This window comes from Peromyscus maniculatus, chromosome 2, assembly GCF_049852395.1.
Source record: "Peromyscus maniculatus bairdii isolate BWxNUB_F1_BW_parent chromosome 2, HU_Pman_BW_mat_3.1, whole genome shotgun sequence".
NCBI classification, from domain to species: Eukaryota; Metazoa; Chordata; class Mammalia; order Rodentia; family Cricetidae; genus Peromyscus; species Peromyscus maniculatus.
Genome location: NC_134853.1, coordinates 165,350,816 through 165,366,845, shown reverse-complemented (window position 1 = coordinate 165,366,845; position 16,030 = coordinate 165,350,816). Strand labels below are relative to the sequence as shown.

The 16,030-nt window shown below is 47.7% G+C and overlaps 1 protein-coding gene across 3 annotated transcripts; it reads left to right on the top strand.

Moving 5' to 3' along the window:
- Positions 1-4,163: 4,163 nt before the first annotated feature.
- On the top strand, positions 4,164-15,957 carry Ubiad1 (UbiA prenyltransferase domain containing 1). Of its 3 annotated transcripts, none has more exons than XR_013049466.1 (3): positions 4,164-4,843; positions 5,302-5,412; positions 13,804-13,935. XR_013049466.1 is itself a non-coding variant. In XM_076565652.1 (3 exons), exons 1-2 carry the CDS (start codon positions 4,315-4,317, stop codon positions 5,408-5,410), a joined length of 642 nt encoding a protein of 213 aa, XP_076421767.1. In that variant the 5' UTR covers positions 4,164-4,314; the 3' UTR covers positions 5,411-5,412; positions 13,804-13,935. The 3 variants fall into 3 exon arrangements, 2 of the variants coding, with proteins under 2 accessions (XP_076421767.1, XP_006975303.1); XM_076565652.1 differs by having other exon boundaries at positions 5,298-5,412; XM_006975241.4 differs by lacking the exon at positions 5,302-5,412 and having other exon boundaries at positions 13,804-15,957.
- The last annotated feature ends 73 nt before the right edge of the window (positions 15,958-16,030 follow it).

The window sequence follows — 16,030 nt, the reverse complement described above, 5'->3', positions numbered from 1 at the left end:
GAAAGAGCATGAGTTCCTGTCTCTTCCTGCCTAATATTCCTTTCTCTGCCCAGCCATATCACTTCCTGTCTCAAACTTTCTAGTGCTGGGATGAAAAGTGTGTGATCCCAAGTACTGGAATTAAAAGTGTGTGCCACCACTAACTGGCTCTGTTTCTCTTTTATTGGATTAATCTCGTGTAGCCCAGTGTGGCCTTGAACTCACAGAAATCCAGATGGATTTCTGCCTCTGCCTCCTGAGTGCTAGGATTAAAGGTGTGTTCCACCACTGCCTGACCTCTATGGCTAACTCTGTAGCTGGCTCTGTCCTCTGATTTTCAGGTAAGGTTATTTCTTAGATTACAAATATATCACTACAGGACACCACTGCCCTTGGAAGACATACTTTCTTTAGACCAAAATAATTTACTACAAATTAATTGTATAACAAAAAGAACTCTTTTTATGAAAAAATAAGCTTTCATACAGAAGAAAGACAATGGGGCAATAAGGAAATACAGAAAAGTCTCAAAAAACACCATGTGGTATCGTGGACTATGGGGGTCCAGCCCCTCGATAGTCCCCTCCCAGGGTCCCGGAAGAATCTACAACCAGCTGATAGTTAATCTCTGATGAAAAGAAATGAATCTATGTACACGAAACTCCTAGTTCATACACTTTATTATTGTGATAGTTCTCTCTACACAGCTTCTATTCTGCTCTCATATTTAGCTCTTTCCTTGTCTGATTTCTCTATATTTATCTACTGTCCCTTCTAGGTTCTATCTTAATTCCTTCATCTAGTTCTGTCCCTTCTAGGTTCTCATCTATCTAGTTCTTTCCCCTATCAGCTCCTCTCCCGTCTCCTTCTCTCTCATCTGGCTCTTCCTCATCTTCCATCTCGTTCCTCTAGTCCTCTCTTCTAGCCCTTCAACCTAGTTCTTCCCCGTCTCGGTTCGTTCCTCTCAAGTTCTTACCCATCTAGCTCTTCCATTCTCTTTTCTCTTCTCTCTCCTGTCGTGCCCTGGGAGTCCTGGTATATATACACTTACAAGCAGTAATCCCTTAGCAGTGCAAAGCCAGGCTTCCAGGGTCAAATGGAGGGGTGATAAGAATCACACAGGGAGGCAATAACCGTTAATTATCACTTGCAACCCCAAAGGGAAGTGACCAATGGGGAAATGAATTAACTAAAGGCTAAATTCAGGTAATATCTAAGAAGAGAGCTCTTATGTGCTCAACTATAATCTTAAACGTGGTTGGTAGAAAGTGTTAAGAATCTATAAGTTGCTAGGTCAATGGGAGAAAATAAAACTGTCTTCTTTTTTCCTGTAGCTCCTATCTGTCCAAGCTATCTGCCGTTTTTTCTGCAGGGTGGAGGAAAGTGTGCTCAGTCGCTAGGCAACCTGTGTACAGCTAGATGCCTCTGGTGATAGTTAAAGGGAGATCTGGAACTAGAGGTAAGGTTTGGGAAAGGAGGAAGTAAGGCTTAATTGGCACATCCGCCAGGCCTTCTCAAACAGGTAGCCCGGATGCTTAAGACTGTTCTTAAAGAGTACAGAGGTATCTCTGATAAAGTACTTTCCTCCATCTGGAGATGGACCTGGCCGGATGCTGCCAATGATGATAATTACAGGGAGGCTTGAACTGGGGTTCTGGCTGAGTATAGCTGTCAGCACAGAAAGTTATCTAAATATTTCTAGAAGTGGTTAGGTAAGGAGTTAGCGGTCTACAAAGTTGGTAAGGCTGTAAGAAAGGAGGGTCCGAACTGAATTGTGTAAAGCTACTACTTAGCGTCCACCTGACCTAGGTAGTGTCTCCTTGTGGAATGTACCTTAAGTCAGGAGACTTGCATGTGGACTGTTATTACTGCTAGTCCTTGAAAGTACCCAAGAGAGATATCTGATTCCAGAGAAAGCCTTTCCTGAGGCAGTTCTCCAAATACCTGGAATGTGTATGTCCAGAGAGTGATCAGTCCACACTGTTAGCCTTTCTTAGGGAAAAGTCAATTGGGAAATCTATGAAGGCACACATGATTTTCATAACAGAATACAGCTGATATATAACAAGCCAAGTAACACCAAAAACTCTTTGGGATTTGGCTTCCTCTGGAGGAATTCCCTGATTCCTCCAAGTAGTGACTTTGCCATAACCAGCTGAGTTCTTATGATATTCCTGCGGCCCGCAGCAATGTGGTCTCCATGTAATTAGTGAGAGTGGTTAGGGAGGGTCTGGGTATTCTCAAAAACAAGTCAAGATCATGGGTTGGGGCAGGTCAGCCTCCAGGAAACAGACTAAAAACAGCAACTCAGCTCTTACAATGAATGGAAACTTAATTTTAACAATACAGCATAAGGAAGGGCTCCTGCCTTCAAGATGGAGTCAGACAGGTCCTCAACCCTGTCAGTGTGTGTGTGTGTGTGTGTGTGTGTGTGTGTGTGTGTGTGTGTGTATTTGACATTTCTCCAATTTAATATATAAGAAGTGTATCAATGTTTTATAATTTAAAAACATGTCTTAACTAATTGGGAGCCTTTACCTTATTTACAAATTCTTACGCACCTGTAATCCTGGCACTTGGACAATTGAAGCAGGGGATCTTGAGTTCCAGGCTACATTTGATGCTGTGTTAAAAAGTAAGAGAGGGCCAGCAAGATGGTCTTGGGTTAAAGGCGCTTACCACCACCAGACCTGAAGACCTGAGTTAAAACCCCAGAACCCACACAGTGGATGGAGATACCCTAACACTGCAAGTTATCCTCTGACCTAGCACCTAGGCACCACCCCCATAAATAAATGTTTGAAAAAGAATAATAACATTAATTTAAAATGTAAAATTTGAAATAAGGAGTGGAGAGATGGCTCATTGGTTGAGCACTTGCTGCTCTTTCAGAGGACTCGGGTTCAGTGCCCATATCTGATAGCTCACAACAGCCTGCAAACTGTAGGATTGGGATGTAGCTCAGATGGTAGATTATCTACCTAGTGTGCATAATCCTTGGCACCACCTAAAACCAAGTGTGTGGGTGAGTGTTCTCAGCATTCAGGGCATTGGAGAAAGCTTAAGTTTGGATCAGAATTTCAGGGTCCTTATGGTCTACCTTGCCAGTTTCAGGACAGCCTGGGCTACATAGGCCCCTGTTTTTTTATTATTGGATTTTATATTGACTGGGTGTTTTGTCTGAGTGTATATCTACTGTGATCTTCCTGCATGTATGAACACCATGTTTGTGCCTGGTACCTTAGAAGCCAGAAGAGGACACCAGATCCCCTGGAACTGTATTTAGAGGTGGTTGTAAGCAACCTTCTGGGCGCTGGGAATTGAACCCAGGTCCTCAGTAAGGTCAGCCACTGTGCTTAACCACTGAACTATCTCTCCAGCCCTGGGCCCTGTTTCCAAACAAAGAAACAAACGAAAAACCCAGTGTATCTTGTAGGTCTTTGCATCTTAGTACACAGAAAATTTCCTAGTTCTTTTTTCTTACAGCTATACCTATATATTCCATAACATTGCATCATATTTTTCTTTTCCTGGCTCTCTGTTTATGAACACTTTTTCTTCTTTTCTTTCTCTCCTTCCCTTCTGTTTGATCCTTTTCCTCCCTTTCCTCTCCCCCTTTCCTTTCTCCTTTGTTCTTCTTTAAGACAGGCTCTCATGCAGCTTGGGTTGGCCTAGAACTCACTATATAATAAGGGATGTCCTTGAACTTTCTTCCTGCCATCATTTTCCAAGTTCTAAGATCAGAGACGCACCACCAGGCTCAGCTTGCACACAGTATTTTCAAGGTAGGATTGGTTGGTGTAACCATCCCCTTAACAATGGGTCTTATTTCATTCAGTAAGCGATGCGCCCTGAAATCCTTGAGGTGCTAAATGGATCTTTCCCAGTGACTCTGCCTTTAGCTTATTTGGTGAACCCGGGCTCTGGTCTTTGACCACGCCCTCGCCGGCCACACCCCTCGCCGGCCTCCTCCCGGCCCTGCCCGCCCCGGGCCTCGGTTTCCGGGCCGGCCTCTTGAGGACGATGCACAAGATGGCGGCGGCGGCGGCCCGCTGGAGGCTGCCGCCTGTGGCGGGTTGTTGAGTTGTGGTCCGGGAAAGGGAATCCCACAGGCCTCGCTCGGGTGACAGGCGGTCGGGGCAGTGCCGCCGGCCCCGTGAGGGTGGGTGCATGGCCTGCTCTCTGCTGTCGCCTGTTTTTATCGCCGCCCAAACCCTGCCCCGGGGCGGAACCAAAGGAAGGTCAGGCCAGGCTGCCCCGCCTCTCTTCGTCCTGGGGCTGTCCCCGTGAGGAGCTCACTTTTAGAATTCACTTTAGCCACGTGTAGCTTCTTCCATGGCTGCGTTGCAGGCCCCGGGGGAGAGGATTAATATCCAGGCAGGAGAGACGACCAGGGTTGAGGACAGGGACCCACTGGGGAACGACTGGGCTGGGCAGGACAGGCTTCCCCAGCGTTCCTGGAGACAGAAGTGCGCCTCCTATGTGTTGGCCCTGAGGCCCTGGAGCTTCAGTGCCTCGCTCACCCCCGTGGCCCTGGGCAGTGCCTTGGCCTACAGATCCCAGGGTGCCCTGGATCCCAGGCTCTTGGTGGGTTGTGCCGTGGCTGTGCTGGCTGTGCACGGGGCCGGCAATTTGGTCAACACTTACTATGACTTTTCCAAGGGCATTGACCACAAAAAGAGTGATGACAGGACTCTGGTGGACCGAATCTTGGAGCCCCGGGATGTTGTGCGATTTGGAGTCTTCCTCTACACCTTGGGCTGTGTCTGTGCTGCCTGCCTGTACTACCTGTCTACCCTGAAACTGGAGCATTTGGCCCTCATCTACTTTGGAGGCCTTTCCGGCTCCTTCCTCTACACAGGAGGTAAGAATTGTCCTGCTTCCTGCTCTAAGGTCCCAATTGCTTGGACTGGAAACTGCTACTTTACGTAGGAATTGTAGAAGTGTCAAAGACGCCTTACTGAATTAGGCCACTTGACTGGAAATCCAAAATGTGTGTGTGCCATGGATACTTGGAAAACTAAGTTGTGAAGACCCAGGTTGGTAGTGGGTTATGAACATTACTCATTGCTGGAGACATGGCTTAGCCTTTAAGATCTCTTACTTTGGGGGCTGGAGAGATGACTCTGTGGTTAAGAGTACTGGCTGTTCTTCTAGAGATCTTGAGTTCAATTCCCACCAACCACATGATATCTCACAACTATCTATAATGGGACCTGTCCTCTTCTGGAGTGCAGGCATATATATATTCAGACAGAGCACTCATATACATAAGATACGTAAATAAACCTTTTTTTGTTTTGTTTTGTTCTTTCAAGACAGGATTTCTCTGTGTAACAGCCCTGACTGTCCTGGAACTCGCTCTGTAGACCAGATTGGCCTTGAGATCACAGAGATCCGCCTGCCTCTGCCTCTGGAGTGCTGGGATTAAAGGTGTGTGCCACCACCACCTGGCTAAATAAATAAACCTTAATACTTACCTGGTAGGGGAAATACCATGATCACAAAGTAGCCCTCCTAGAACAAGTCTTATCCATTGCACTCCAAATGTACTGAGCTGACCCCTGTAATTTCCCCAAATGCAGGAAACTTGGCTGAAGGAAAGAAAAGGAAAAGATCTCTTATTGTTCTTGCAGAGGACCCATGTTCAGTTCCCAGCACCCATGTTGGGCCCCTTACCCACACACTCCAGCTCCAGGGGCTCCAACACCTTCTTAGGACCTCAGTCAGAGTCAGCACACGTACACACAGATAAACACACACATATAAATTTAAAAACAAAACAGCATAATGTGGGCTGGCAATGGCTGAGTGGATAAAGGCACCTTCCACCAGGCCTGATGACTTGAGTTTGATCTGCAGGACCCACAAGGTAGGAGAGAACCAGCTTCCAAAAGTTGTCTTCACACCTCTGTTACACATGTGCACACACTCAAAATAGAAGAAGTTTCACATGTAATAAGACAGCATAGTAATAACTATGCAAACTATTAACGTAGACATTTAATTATTTATTTTGTCATCTTCCCTTTTACTCTTTTGGGACCGTTGTGTACCTGGTCCATCATTAACTGAAGTGCAGTGCAGTACATAACCGGGTGTAGGAGGTGTGGTGAGTGCTATGGGGACAGGGCAGCGGAGGGGACACTGATGACTGGCTTAAGTAGTTTGGTTGGCATGGGTCTCACCAAGGAGGTAACTCCTGAGCTAGGTTTGAAGGCAGCGAGACATGGTGGAGTTGCCACGTGGACGTCTGGGAGTAGAACTGTAGGTATGGGGGACAGCGAGTACCAAAGTGCTGGTGATTTGGAGGGAGAAGTCCACTGTGTGCATGAGGGACTGGAGATCAGGGAGGTGGAGGAGGAGGAGTGTGTCTGGGGAGGGGTGGGAGGCTTGCAGACTGCACAGGCAGACGCTCCCTTCAGGCCTCTGGACTTCAAAGTGCAGGGGCCATTGCTTTGAACAGCAGTGTGATGATGTCATGGCTTGAAAGAGCCTCTGGCCGTGGTATTGGGGGTGGAGAAGTAGGGTGGGCAAGGATGAAAGAAGGAAGACCAAGTCAGAGGCCCTCGAGCAGTTCAGGCAAGATGTCTGGGGGCTCACATCAAGGTGGTGGCCGCAGGGAGGTGAGGCAGGTTCTGAATAGACTTTAGAGGTAGATACTGTTTGCCGGTGGATTAGATCTTAGGTAGAGATGCCACATAATTAAGTTTGACTCAGGTTTGGCCTGAGCCACAGGAGGGTACAGTTGATATCATCATGCCAGATAGGAGAAAGGCAAGGCTACAATATAGAATAGGTTTTTGGAGGGAAGTCAGGAGGTAAACTTTGGATATTGTTTTTGTTTGTTTGTTTGTTTTTGAGACAGGGTTTCTCTGTGTAGCTTTGGAGCCTGTCTTGGAACTCACTTTGTAGACCAGGCTGTCCTCAAACTCACAGAGATCCACCTGCCTCTGCCTCCCGAGTGCTCGGATTAAAAGCGTGTGCCACTACTGCCCAGCTACTTTGGACATCTTAATGTCAGAGCTCCAAGTGGAGATGTGAGGAGGGTAGTTAATGTAAAGGAGGCCTGAGCTAGAGAGACAGGTATTTGGGAGCCACTGGCTCATAGATAAAGTTGTAGAGTTGGTGAGAACATCAGAGGGAGTGTTGGTAAAAAGCACAGAGGACAAGTTCTGGGCCCTGGAGCCTTCTAGCCTAAGAGGAGGGGAAAATGAGGACCATATGAAGGAGCCTGAAGGAATGGAAAGAAAATCAAGAGACTGTAGTTGCCCAGCAGCCAGTTGTAAATTTAGGGCAATTAAAAAAGTTTGAGGCAGAGGTAGGCAGATCTCTGTGAATTCGAAGCCAGTCTGGTCTACAGAATGAATTCCAGGTGAGACCTTGTCTCAAAAACAAAGGAGCACAAAATTTTGATGGAGGCTGAGTATGGTGGTCCACACCTGTAATACCTGTACCACTAGACTGAGTGGGAAGATTCATCACACACACACACGCACGCACGCACGCACGCACGCACGCACGCACGCACGGATAGCCTGAGCTACATAGTAAGGTTCTCTTTCAAAAGAAAAAAAAAAAGTTAAAAAGTTTGCTAAGGGAAACCTGTGGGACACTGGTAGAAAGTGTAGGTAGTGGTGAAGAGCCTGTTAGTCAGCTCTCCATTACTGTAACAGAATACCTGAGTTAATAGACTAACATGAGGAAAGGCATGTTAGAGGCTTCAGGTTATGGTTGGTTGGCCTATAGCTTTTTGGTCTTGGGCAAAGAATCCGTAGCTGAGGAAGTCCATTTGTCTTGGGTCTGGGAGTGAATAAAGAAAGTGGAGTGGGTTAGATCCAGGTCCCAGTGTCTCCTCCAAGTACGTACCCCCATGTGACTGGAAGGCCTGCTAAGGCTCCAGTCCCTTGAAAACTCTACCACTGGTCCAGAGACAGCTTAGCAGTTAGAGCGCTTGCTGCTCTTCTAGAGGACTCAAGTTTGACTCCCAGTACCACGTCAGGCCACTTACAGCCACCCATGTAACTCCAGCTCCGGGATCCAGCTCCTCTTCTGGTCTCCACAGGTACCTGCATGTGTGTGCCATCCACTCACACAGACACATATACATAAATAAAAATAGGTGCTAAAGATAAAATATTCCATCAGCCCAGAGACTAACTCTTCAACTCACAAGCCTTTAGGAATTCTTCTCGAATCCATGGCATTCTCCTTATTTAAGAGACATTTTAACCAGGACTTGAAGGAAACAAAACTGACCCTGGGTTAGAATTAGAGTCTGGTTGCAGTGCTAAGTCATTCAGGACTGAAGGGCCAAAAGTGCAAAGGTCTCTTCCTTCCCTTGGCTCCTTTGGTGACTATAGCCAGTCTGTCTGGTTAAGCTGGCGACTCTCAAGCTCTAGGCTCGGAGACTCCAGGCTCATATCTGATGTCTTTTGGAGCATAGATGCTGGGGACTGGACGGTGCCAGGCTCTACTCAGTGGTACAGCCTGGTAAGTGTGTGCCTTACCTGGGAATTACACCCCTGCCACACCCAGATCATTGTCACTCCTAGAACAGGTCTCAGTTCAAATTCCTGGTCATTTCTCCAAGGATATGTACTACTTACAGATTTTCTCATTTGACTCAATGGCATTTTTTCTCCTTTTTTTTTTTTTAAACGTGTGGGGGGGGGGCTCCTCACATGCTAGGCAGGCACTCCACCACTGAGCTGCACCCCTCCCTGGCCCACTCATAACTTCGTCCTTCTAGCTCTTTAGACCCAAAGCTGTGGACACCCTTCTTGACTTTTTGTTTTGCTTTGTTTTTTGAGACAGGATTTCTCTGTGTAGTCATGGCTGTCTTGGAACTCACTTTGTACAACGGTGGTCTCGGAGGTCTACCTGCCTCTGCCTCCCAGGTGCTGGGACTAAAGGTGCGCACTACCGTGCCTGACTGGACTCTTCTTGTATTTGACACCCAGGGCATCAGCAAGTTGTATTTCTGTTAAAAATCAGTCTGAGATCTGAGCACTTCTCTGCATGTCCTGCCTCCACCATGACCTTCTTCTCCCTGGAGGATTACAGAAGCTCCTAATGGTCTCTTTACATCTGCCCTCATCCCTTTCAGGCCATTGCCAGATCCTCACCCACAGTAACCCTGGTAGTGGAAGGCAGCTGGCAGCCCTCTGTGTAACACTCTTCAGCTTCCAAGTGACCCCCAACCCAGTCTTAAAAAAATAAAGGTTGAGTGTGATAGAAGACACAGCACATATGTGAGTGAGCACAACTGCACACATGTACATAACACATGCTACACATGTAAGTACTCATGGAGTGAACAGCTAGGACTGACATGTATTCAGCATAGTCTGACCTTTTAATGTTCATTTTTGCTCTATGTGCACATGCAGTTTGCCTGCATGTATATATGTACACCAGGTACCTGCAGGTTCCCACGGAGTCAGAAGAGCATTGGCTCCCCAGAAAGTACAGTTACAGGCTCTTGTGAGCTGCCATGTGGGTCTGGAAACTGAACCTGAGTCCTCTGGAAGAGCAGCCAGTGCTCCTAACCACTGAGCCATCTCTCCAGCTCCGTAGATTTTCTTTTTTTTTCTTTCCAGACAAAGTTTCTCTGTGCAGCCCTGTCTGTCCTGGGACTCATTCTATAGGTCAAGGCTGGCCTTGAACTCAGAGATCTGCCTGTCTCAGAGTACTGGAATTAAAGGGGTGTACCACCACTGCCTGTCTGTAGGTTTCCTTTTAACATTGGCTTTTACTGGTATAGAATTGACTTGCAGTGAAGTGTGTTTGGTTTGGTGAACCTTGAACAGCTGTATAGTCCCTGCATCTCCATCACCCCCTACTGCTTCCTCGGGCTCTTGCCACCAGCCCCATCCATCCTCATCTATGCACAGGTAACTAACTACTCTTCTAGTTTCTTTTACTTAAGTTAGTTCTGTGTGGTCTGGAGCACCATGTAGAGGGACCCATTTCATATGGACTACTTGGGACTTTGTTCATTGCAATATGAGCTCTTTTTTTTTTTTTTTTTTTTGGTTTGTTTTGGGGGATTTTTTGTTTTGTTTTATTTGAGACAGGGTCTCTCTGTCTATATGGCGCTGGCTAGTCTGGAATTCACTAGATCAGTCTGACCTCCAACTCACAGAGCTCTTCCTCCTCTGCATCCCGAGGGCTGGGATTAAAGGTGTGGGCTGCCACATCTGGCCTCAGTGTGAGGCTTGGAGTCTGGCTTCTCTTGCCCAGTGTGATGTTGGAAGCTCACTGTGTTGTCTGTCATGCATGTAGGCAGCGCCTTTTTATTGTGAGCAGCATCTGTTGAGGGACACACCACACTGTGTTCTGCTCACCTGTTCAGGGACCTTTGGGTTGTATCTGTTTTTTCTGTTGTGACTGAACATTCATGTTCAAGTCTTTTTATGAGTATTTGTTTTCATTTCTCCTGAGTAAATGCCTGGAAATGAAACTGCTGTGGCCTCCTCTGGGTGACGGTGAATTCTACAAAGAGCTGCCAGCCTCTTTCAGAAGTACTTGTCCTGCTCACAGTCCCACAGCAGCACAAGACTTCAGTGGCTCTGCGCCTTTGCCAACTTCCTCCCTGAGTTAGCCTCTGTGTGTAGCCAGGTTGGCTAGAAACTGATGACCCTCCTGCCTCTGTCTTCCAAGTGCTGGTATTGAAGGCATGCACTGCCACCTGGTCCTGGTCCTTGTCAGCTTTTTAATATAGGTCTTTTTCTTTCTTTTCTTTTTTTTTTTTTTTTGGTTTTTCGAGACAGGGTTCTCTGTGTACCTTTGCACGTTTCCTGGAACTCACTCTGTAGCCCAGGCTGGCCTTGAACTCGCAGAGATCTGCCTGCCTCCCGAGTGCTGGGATTAAAGGCATGTGCCACCACCGCCCAGCTTTAATGTAGGTTTTAACAGATTAATCCTAGCTGCTACATGAAGAAAGGTCCCAGTATTTCACTGTGCTATCTCCTTCAGAACTTGGTGTTGGGAGGGATGGGGATGCTTACAAAGAAACTCGCATGCAGGTCACGTCTCAGAGTCAGGAGGGTTATGGCTGTGTCTTACACCCTGAGAAAGTGCTCTCTCCCAAGCCTCTGTCATTTTCTTGCATGATCTTAAGATTGTAAGACCCTTCTCATTCCTTGAGTGGGTTTGTGCTTGGCTTTGGTAGAGGACTTATTTAAGGTGGGGACCCAGGTTTCTGTTGTGATTTTGCTTTGTTTTGAAGCTTAAATACAGGTTTTGGTTTTTGTTTTCTTTTCTTTCTTTTTTCTTTTGGCTTTTCAAGACAGAGTTTCACTGTATAGCTTTGAAGCCTATCCTGGAACTTGCTCTGTAGCCCAGGCTGGCCTCGAACTCACAGAGATCTGCCTGGCTCTGCCTCCCGAGTGCTGGGATTAAAGATGTGCACCACCAATGCCCGGCCTTGAGTACCGTTTTATTAGAGTCAGAGAAGATCAACAGGGAAAAGCAAGCTGCAAATCTCTAGCTGCTGGGAGGAGGGAGATGGAAAGGAGAAAGAAAGAAAGTCATGCCTTTTGCAATAGAGATAAGCAGACAGCCATGTAGTGGAAAGTGAGGGCCTGCAGAAGAGGAGTGAGAGATTCCTGAGTGTCTGGGAAGCACATTCATGGCCTCGAGGCTCCATGTAAGCAGCTGCCTCAAGGCACGTTTTGCTTGCTGAAGGAAGGAGGGGTCTTGGATCATCCAGCCAGAGGTTGCTTCTTCCCCTTCCAGAGTCGTGTTATGGTGTGTAGGTCAGTGAGTGTAAGTGAAAATAGGAGCCTCGTGCTGGCCTGGCCTGGGAGGAGGCTTCCTGAACACCTACAGTATGCAGGGCGCGGGGCTCACTAGTTCAGGGCTGGTGTTCTCTCCAGGGAGCTTTGTGGTGGTATTGTGTTCCCCAAAATATTGTGTACCTTAATAAACTTATCTGGGGTCAGAGAAGAGAAAAGCCACTAGATACTTAGGATAGGCAGTGGTAGCACACGCCTTTAATCCTAGCATTCCAGAGGCAGAAATCCATGTGTTCAAGGATACAGCCAAGCATGGTGACTCATCATGCCTTTAATCCCAGGAAGTGAGCCTTTATTTCCAGGGAGTGAGCCTTTAATCCCAGGGAGTGAGGCAGAAAACAGAAAGATATATAAGGCGTAAAGACCAGAAACTAGAAGCATTTGGCTGGTTAAGCATTTGGCTGGTTAAGCATTTGGCTGGTTAAGCTTTTAGGTTTTGAGCAGCACAGTTCAGCTGAGAGCCATTCAGATATGAGGACACAGAGGCTTCCAGACTGAGGAAATAAGATAAGCTGAGAAGTTGGCAAGGTGAGGTAGCTGTGGCTTGTTCTGTCTCTCTGATCTTCCAGTGTTCACCCCAATAACTGGCCTCAGGTTTGTTTTTATTAATAAGAACTTTAAGATTCATGCAACAGAACTTCCTCCTGGCACATGTCCTAAGATAACCAAGTCATCGACACACAGCATGGCTGTGTGCAATCAGCTTCCTGGTGCTGGGGAACTGAGGAGTCATGCCTATGATGCCTTGTTGGGGTGCTGCATTTTAAAAACCAGGGATACTCATTTGCTGCCAGCAGATCCACAACTGCTTCTGTAAAGGTGAAGTTGGCCAGATCTTGGTCCTTGGTTTTTGTGGTTTTAGGTCCCCTGTAGATCATTGTCATCTGTCATTTTAGACTGGTTAAATGTGATCGGATACTCTGAGGCCGTGCCTTCAGCATCATAGATCCAAAGCCTTCCCACTACTGTAGCAGTCTAGTTTGGGCCATCTCTTTGGTCACCTCCCACCATTGCCTATGGCTTTACTGTCCCAGCCAGAGTGGGAAATAACTCTTGACCTCCGACCACAGTTCCAGGTTGAAGTGTTTGTTACTCTGACTCTGTGTTCAGTTCAGCCCTAGTGCCAAGTATTGGGAGCCAGCTGTGGCAGGACAGGTGCTGGAACCTGGTTCTGAGGACACAGGGATGTTGAGGGTTTGAGTGTGTGTTGGGAGGCGGGGCAAATCCAGAGTTTTAAAGGAACACTGGAATGGGGTGGGAGGTTCTTACAAGATCAAAAACCACTTAGGAAGGTGTTACAGTATTCTAGAGAAAGAGGACCCTGATTTGGATGTGGGATGTAGTATGGTGCTGGAGATGGAGGGAGGGGGCTGGAAGGAGGGGTTATGGGCAGGCTTTGGAGCAGAATGGTCTCTAGGGATGATTTGGTCTTGATGGGAACCACAGGGAGAACACTGCATGATAACTTCCACGGTTTTCCCATTATATGGGTGATACTTTCTTTGTATGGAAGTATATGGTTGTGAATGCCATGGTGTTTGCCATCTCTCTGTCCCTTAGCACAGAGGCCATTCTCCATTCCAGCAACACCAGGGACATGGAGTCTGACCAGGAGGCCGGCATTGCCATCCTCATCGGGCCGGCCTTCTCCTGTGTGTTCTACAACAAGCCAGAATGGACAGGAGGGAAAGGAGGCAGGATGGACATTGTGTCTTGTAGGGTTGGAGAAGGGCAGAGGAGTTTTGTGGTCTAATGCAGTGGATCCCAAAGCCTTTCATGTGTTCTCGGGCTCCTGTTGTCTCTGTGTACCAGGAGTTCAGGGCACTTTGTGCCAGAAACTGGTTTTGGGGAGAAAACCTAAAAGGCAAACTTGGCAGGTACCAGGCAGTTGAGCTCAGAAACCTGAGTCTGTACTGGCTCATTTGGGGTACCCCATTGATTGCTTACCCTCGCAGCTTCTCACCAGACAGCCCCTGTGTCTAGCCCTTGATTCACACTGCCTCTCTGGCTTTTCTGGCTGCAGGAATTGGATTCAAGTATGTGGCACTGGGAGACCTCATCATCCTCATCACTTTCGGCCCACTGGCTGTGATGTTCGCCTACGCTGTCCAGGTGGGGTCCTTGGCCATCTTCCCTCTAGTCTATGCCATCCCTCTGGCCCTCAGCACGGAGGCCATTCTCCATTCCAACAACACCAGGGACATGGAGTCTGACCAGGAAGCCGGCATTGTCACGCTGGCCATCCTCATCGGACCCACCTTCTCCTATGTGCTCTACAACACGCTACTCTTTCTGCCCTACCTGATCTTCAGCATCCTGGCCACACACTGCAGCATCAGCCTGGCGCTGCCCCTGCTCACCATCCCCATGGCCTTCTCCCTTGAGAGGCAGTTCCGCAGCCAGGCTTTCAACAAGCTGCCCCAGAGGACAGCCAAGCTCAACCTCCTGCTGGGGCTTTTCTACGTCTTTGGCATCATCCTGGCACCAGCAGGCAGTCTGCCGAGACTCTGAGGAAGCTATCAGCTCCTACCACAGCACAGCCCTTCCTTAGACTGTGCAGAAGCCAGAGACTGAGAAGGGGTGTCACTGGCCAGGGTGGGTGCTCATCATGGGCTGCCAACTCCTACCCTTATGTGTTAGCATTATCTTTGTAAAGATAATCTGCTTGTGATTTGTTTCCTTTGTTATGGGGAGCCCTGAAACCACTGTAGTGTCCGAAGATGGATTGGACATACTGTCCTTGTATTATTTATAATCTCCACTAGAGGGTGTTGTCAGGCCAAGTTAGGATGGAAGGCCCATCTCCCCCTTGTTCTAAACAGAACACCCTAACAATTTATGAACTAGCTGTGTCCAGAAGAGCCACAGTGACGAGGCACAGTACTGCCCTGTTACCTTGGCACATAGCAAATGGTAATAATTGGTGCCAGGTCCCATTAACATGGAGCACCTGTCCCTGAATGTGCTACCTGCTAGAGAAAGTCCCTCATTAACAACCATGTGGCTCCCGGCCTTTTGCCTGGTGGTGGGTGGTTCAGACATTTCTGTCCTTCATCTCTCCTTTCTCTCATCACCACTGTTGAGGAAAATGTCAGCTCACCCTGCAGCAAGACAGTCAAGCCTGAGGCAGCTGAGGAAAGCACTCTGCTTTCAGTAAGACGTGTTGGGGGGCTGTGTCCCTCTGTAGAATCCACTAGGATGGCAGTAATTATTGGGACCCGAAGTAGTAGTGGCATTTAAAGCCCATAGGCCTTGTCTCCTCCCAGCTGCTTCCCCTGGTACTCCTCTTGCCTACCCTGCATTTCTGTCCTTCCATTTCCCAGTCCCCAGACTGTGGGCAACAGTGACACATGAGTCAGGGACACTTGTCCCCATCTACAGAACCACAGGATGGGCAAAGCAGGGGCCTGTTGAAGCCAATGGACAGCAGTCCTGGCCCCACTCAGCCAGAGCAGTGAGAAGTCCTGCTGGTGAAAGAACTATGAAATACGGTTCCCTCCTCTCCCTTCCCTTCTGTTGTCTCGTTCAGACAGAGGGTGGTTTCAGGGAGGTCACATCCAAGGGACCAGTGGTGCCGTTCACTTGGAAGTGTGACGTCTGCACTGAGGTCGCCTCTTGCATTGAGATGGTCACATCCTCATTGTGCTGTACTCTGTGATGGAGGGCAGTGCAGGGTCTTGACCTGCAGAAAATGACTTTGAGTTAGCAGTAGGTCATTTCCTTGGGAAAACTATATTTAAAAATTTCCCAGAGTTCTTCTGAAGTCAGCTTTGTCTAAAAGAAAGCCATGGTCCCTGAACTTGGATGGGGTCCAAACTTCTTGGAAAGGAGCACTCCTTTCCCGTTCTTCCTAGCATACCAGGTTTGTGGCATTTGGTGCTTTTGAGGGTCCTGCCTTTAAAGAAGCACCTAGAACCCCTGCTTGGGGCTGACTGCTATCACCTGGAGGACCAGTGGCTCTCACTGTCCAGGCCTGACACATGGCTACTCTCATCAGAACTGTTGTCAGCTGCTACATCATGCTCTGGTACAGATTTTAATGTCTATTTTTATATATGATCCCCAGAGGCCATATTTGGTGCCACATTTTATATACAGGCCATTATAATTTATATTATGTCTTCTGATTTAATGAAGGTTTCCTGTAGATTTGTTAATTAAAATATGAGAAAATATCCACCAGTGGCTTTGTGTTTCTTTACTTTCCTCCTGCTTCTCTTACTGTGGGAATGTACAGAGGTCTCAGGGAG

Excerpts from the sequence above, each read along its gene's own strand:
- Ubiad1 (XM_006975241.4), top strand. The coding sequence starts at position 4,315 with ATGGCTGCGTTGCAGGCCCCGGGGGAGAGGATTAATATCCAGGCAGGA. Across the intron at positions 4,844-13,803 it reads CTCCTTCCTCTACACAGGAG|GAATTGGATTCAAGTATGTG; the intron begins GTAAGAATTGTC and ends TTCTGGCTGCAG.